Source organism: Argiope bruennichi, chromosome 7 (assembly GCF_947563725.1).
Source record: "Argiope bruennichi chromosome 7, qqArgBrue1.1, whole genome shotgun sequence".
Lineage (NCBI taxonomy): Eukaryota > Metazoa > Arthropoda > Arachnida > Araneae > Araneidae > Argiope > Argiope bruennichi.
This window is the reverse complement of record NC_079157.1, coordinates 55,808,595-55,813,281: the sequence shown is the minus strand read 5'-3', so window position 1 is coordinate 55,813,281 and position 4,687 is coordinate 55,808,595. Positions and strand designations below refer to the sequence as shown.

Below are 4,687 nucleotides of genomic sequence, written 5' to 3'. Positions count from 1 at the left end.
AAAAACAAACAAAAAGTTATCATAAAAAAGGTTTCTTCTTCAAAATTTCCCAACGTTCCATTTAAAGGCAATCAAGTAGCACAAAATGAAAATGTAGAAAATAATCACTAAAATGAAAATGAAATATTTTTAATTATTGAAGTTAAATTTTTAAAAATAAATCGCATTTTGTGACTACAAAATAAAATTTAATTATTTTCAATTTTTTTAACGATTTTCTATCGTCAGAACTGGCAGTAATTCGCCATGTTTTGTTTTGATCTGTTTATTTGGCGGTATCCTCGAAATTTTTTTTATTCCTCGATTAATTAAGATGATATTTACCGACTTTATTAATTAAAATGGCTTCGTCAGAAAATTCCACCGACATAGAAGATATCAATGAAAAAATATATGTTGATTCGTATTACTGTTTCCTAAAAAATAAGAAGAACAATTCGTTAGAAGCATCAGATGCTCTTCGTGATTTAACAAGACAAGTAAATTTTCATGCCGATAATCTCAATGTAACGAAATCTAGTGCTGACAAATTAAAAAATGAATTTATTTCTGAATATTTCAATTTTATAGATAGTGCTGTAACATCTCAATCTTTATTGCCTGCTTGTGATAACCCAGCTATTGGTGATGGGTATTCCCCTGAAGAAGATCAAAAAATTCCTATAATGAAAAATATTGTCAAGGAGTTGAACATGCACTTAAGTAATTTACAAATAAATCTATCTTCTCCAACATCATCTGGTCCTCTTTTCAAATTTATGATGACATCTGAGTCAACTAATTTTGATAAAGAGAATCCATCTGTTAATCAGAATACAAATTTACGTCCAAAAAAACAATCAGGACCTCATATCAAATCTAATGGAAAGCCTACTTCTTATGGTGCTACTAACATTTCAAAAACTTTCAGTAGTAATACAAATTCTCTTCAAAAAACCAGTGAATCTTTTTCCAAACCAAAAATGAAACCCTTGAACAACTTTGGACATACGAGTCATCCAAATCTATCATCCTTTCATACTAAACCTCCCATTCAACGCAAATTCTATGGTGCAGGATTATCATCTAAGCGTCATGTAGAAGAGGATCAAGAATCAAATTCCGAGCGTTCAACTAAAAAATTTAATAGTTATAATTCAAAATTATCAGTACAACCTAAAAGTGAACAGTCTAAATCTTGTGGAACTGGATTTGTGTCAGCGAGCTCTATGTATCGAAACCCGTTAAAGAAAGAAAAAAATGATGAGGCAGTGAATTCTTCACCCGAGACAAATCAAGAATCAGAAGTAAATAATCATGAATCATTAAAACACTTTGATAAAAAGATTGTGGATGTAATTTTCAATGAGATAATGGATTTTAGTCCAAATATTAAATGGTCTGACATTGCTGGTCTTGATTTTGTCAAAACAACAGTTCAGGAAATTGTGATTTGGCCATTACTGAGGCCAGATATTTTTACTGGCTTGAGAGCTCCTCCTCGAGGCATTTTATTATTTGGGCCACCTGGTACTGGTAAAACTTTGATTGGTAAATGTATTGCAACTGAATCAAATTCTACTTTCTTTTGCATTAGTGCTTCATCTTTAGCATCCAAATGGGTTGGCGAGAGTGAACAAATGGTTCGAGCATTATTTACTGTAGCCCGGCTCAATCAACCTGCTGTTATATTTATTGATGAAATTGATTCATTATTGTCACAGAGAAGCGATAAAGAACAAGACTTTTCACGAAAACTTAAAACTGAATTTCTTGTGCAGTTTGATGGGGCTAAAACTTCCTCTGAAGAAAGGGTTCTTGTGGTTGGTGCTACAAATAGGCCACATGAATTAGATGAAGCAGCAAGACGTCGATTTGTAAAAAGACTTTATGTGCCTTTACCTGAAGAATCTGCCAGACGGCAAATTATACAAAAATTATTAATAGCTCATCAGCATGAATTATCAGAAAATGACTTAGATAAGATTTGTGATGAAACCAAAGGTTATTCAGGATCAGATGTGGCACATCTTTGTAAAGAGGCAGCTATGGGACCCATTAGATGTATTGGTCCAGAAAATATTAAAACAGTATCCCTTGAACAAGTGCGACCAATCAATTTGAATGACTTTATGGTTGCTTTGAAGCAAGTCAGAGCAAGTGTAGCTCAAGATGATCTTAACTATTACTTGGAATGGAACAAAAAATTTGGGAGTTTTGGAACATAATTTCGTAATGTTTGTCTTTATAAATAAATGCGTATTCAGTTCTAACAGCAGTTATATATTGATTTTTTCTTTTAAAATCAATATTATTTGTATTGTATGAAATGCTTTGAAAAACAGATAATAAATATTATTTTTTACCATTTAAATAATACATCTCGGGTTTTTTTATAATTGTGGTCATGTACTGTATTGTAGGAAATCATCATTTCGTTTATTTTATTTAGAACAGTTAGAAACTGTAATTTGTCTTGCAAATTTGAAATGGCTGCCAATTTTTATGCAACCAATTGTCTTAAACTAAAAAAAGTAATATCTTTTTTTTTTTTTTTAACATTGTGGAAGAAATAGAATATCAGCTGCAGGAATTTCAGTTTTTATCTCTTCAGTTATAACACTCACAGATTCATTAATGTTTAGTAAAACATTACATTCTTCAATTTCTACATGGTAAGCTGTTTGACCTCCTTTGATTAGAACTACCATATCTTAACTTCACAATATATATATATGAATGCTTTGAAATATTTTCTGTTTCTTATTCAATAAATATAAGTGAGTGACATAGCATTCTCATTACCAATGATTTTTTTTTCCATCTAATGAACACATTTTCAACTGTACAAACTGCAAAATAACTATGCTTTTAAATTTTTTTTAAAGGGACATTTTGTTTTTGAGTTCTTTCACTTTTTAAATCTACCCCTTCCCCATTCAAATGTTGCAAGAACCTGCATGAATATTAATTATGAAGAATGAGGCAAAAATCTTAAACAATACATCTGATTTTATCTGATCTTTCTTAAAGTGTGTATTCCTGCATTATCATGCTGCAGAAGTTCAACTTTTTCTGCTAACAGGGATTGAATACTTTTCAATAAAATCTTGGTTTCTTTGATCGTATTGCAGATATTAAAAATCTGCAAATATAATTTGACCTTTGCTTAGCAGCTGAAAATAAATTATTCCACACTATTTCATCTTCAATATAACAATATCATTATGATAAAGTTTAATAAAGAGAGAGTCATCTTTTATTTTCAGGATTGTTCTAAAAAACATTGTCCTCATCTTCAATCAACCTAAAGTGAGCAAATACATCTCTCTATTGTCATTGTAACAACAAACTGTAGGTAAGAGAATGATTAGCTTTATTTTTTTTAAAACCTTTGTTGTTAACTTTAATAATCAAAAATATAATATATAGGTAAGAGAATGATAGAAATATTTCTATTAAATACTTTTAAGTGAAAATTATAATAAAAGAACATAAAAGTTTTTGTTAATTTTTAGTAAGTAAAAAATTAGATGAAAATTTTTTTTAATAATTTCTTTTAATGAGTACTTATTACTCAAGAAGTAACCATCTGCTGAAATATCAATCTTAGCTCTAGTAGTAGGAAGATTTTACCTTTTAAGTATATATTATTAATGATATGATTAATCATTATTAACTAGACGATGTGTATCGAAATGTGCTGTTATGCCAAGAATATCTTGTATATGATTGGGACAGATAAACTAACAAGTTGTAGTAGAAAATCTTATATACATGCTTAAGAAATATATATATATCATTATTTATAATATATCTTAGTTGTAAATATATAACAACATTAAAAGTTTTGTTTCTTTGTAATGGGATCTTCTCTACCCATAATGATCATGAACATTCAAATCAAAATTAATCATTAAAATCGGTTTCTATAAACCAGTATAAATAAAAATGTGAATGACTAATTTTTATTCATGTTTGTTTATTTGCACACCACTAAATCAGTCAATTTAAATATTTTAAAAAAATCTTATCACCATTGATAATCTAAATGTCAATAGAAAATTTGGGACTTCACATTTGATAATGACACATGTTGCAATTAAAAATAAATTCCATGTATGTATTCCCATGTGTATTCCATGTTCCAAGCAGTAGTGAGTGAATAAGTATATATAACAATAACTGGTAAAAGTGGTTAATCACATTGACCATAATATATATATATGTATAGAGAGAGAGAAAATTTCATATTAATTATAAAAATCTAGATTTATACTTGGCAATTGAAGAGGAGTGTTGCTTTCTATGGAAACCTTTAATTTGGCTTAATAATTCTTTTTTACAAAGAAATAAAGAATAATAAATAAAAAAAGGCTATGAACTTTATTTAAAAAAAAAAAAAAAAAAACTTATTTACATAAAAGTTGATTAATACAAAAAAAGTTTTAAAAATCAAATTACTTTTATCTACTATAATAAATGAATTTCTGAATATCAATCTTAATTCCAAAATTATTTTCATACAACATTTGGAAAAAAATGGTGAGAAAAATTGTTTTTATGCTTTCGAAAAAAATGAATTATTCTGAAATTTTATGCAACAGATTTTAATTTTTTTTTTTCTCACTTAAAATATTTGTGATTTAAAGAAAAAAACTAAAAATCTTCATTTATGTTAATATCCTCTAGTCAGACGGTTGGAATT

The 4,687-nt window shown here is 28.1% G+C and overlaps 1 protein-coding gene across 1 annotated transcript; it reads left to right on the top strand.

Moving 5' to 3' along the window:
- The first annotated feature begins 256 nt into the window (after window positions 1-256).
- Window positions 257-2,285, top strand: LOC129975747 (fidgetin-like protein 1). Its single transcript, XM_056088936.1, has one exon. It carries the CDS (start codon window positions 342-344, stop codon window positions 2,205-2,207), a length of 1,866 nt encoding a protein of 621 aa, XP_055944911.1. The 5' UTR covers window positions 257-341; the 3' UTR covers window positions 2,208-2,285.
- Window positions 2,286-4,687: the final 2,402 nt, after the last annotated feature.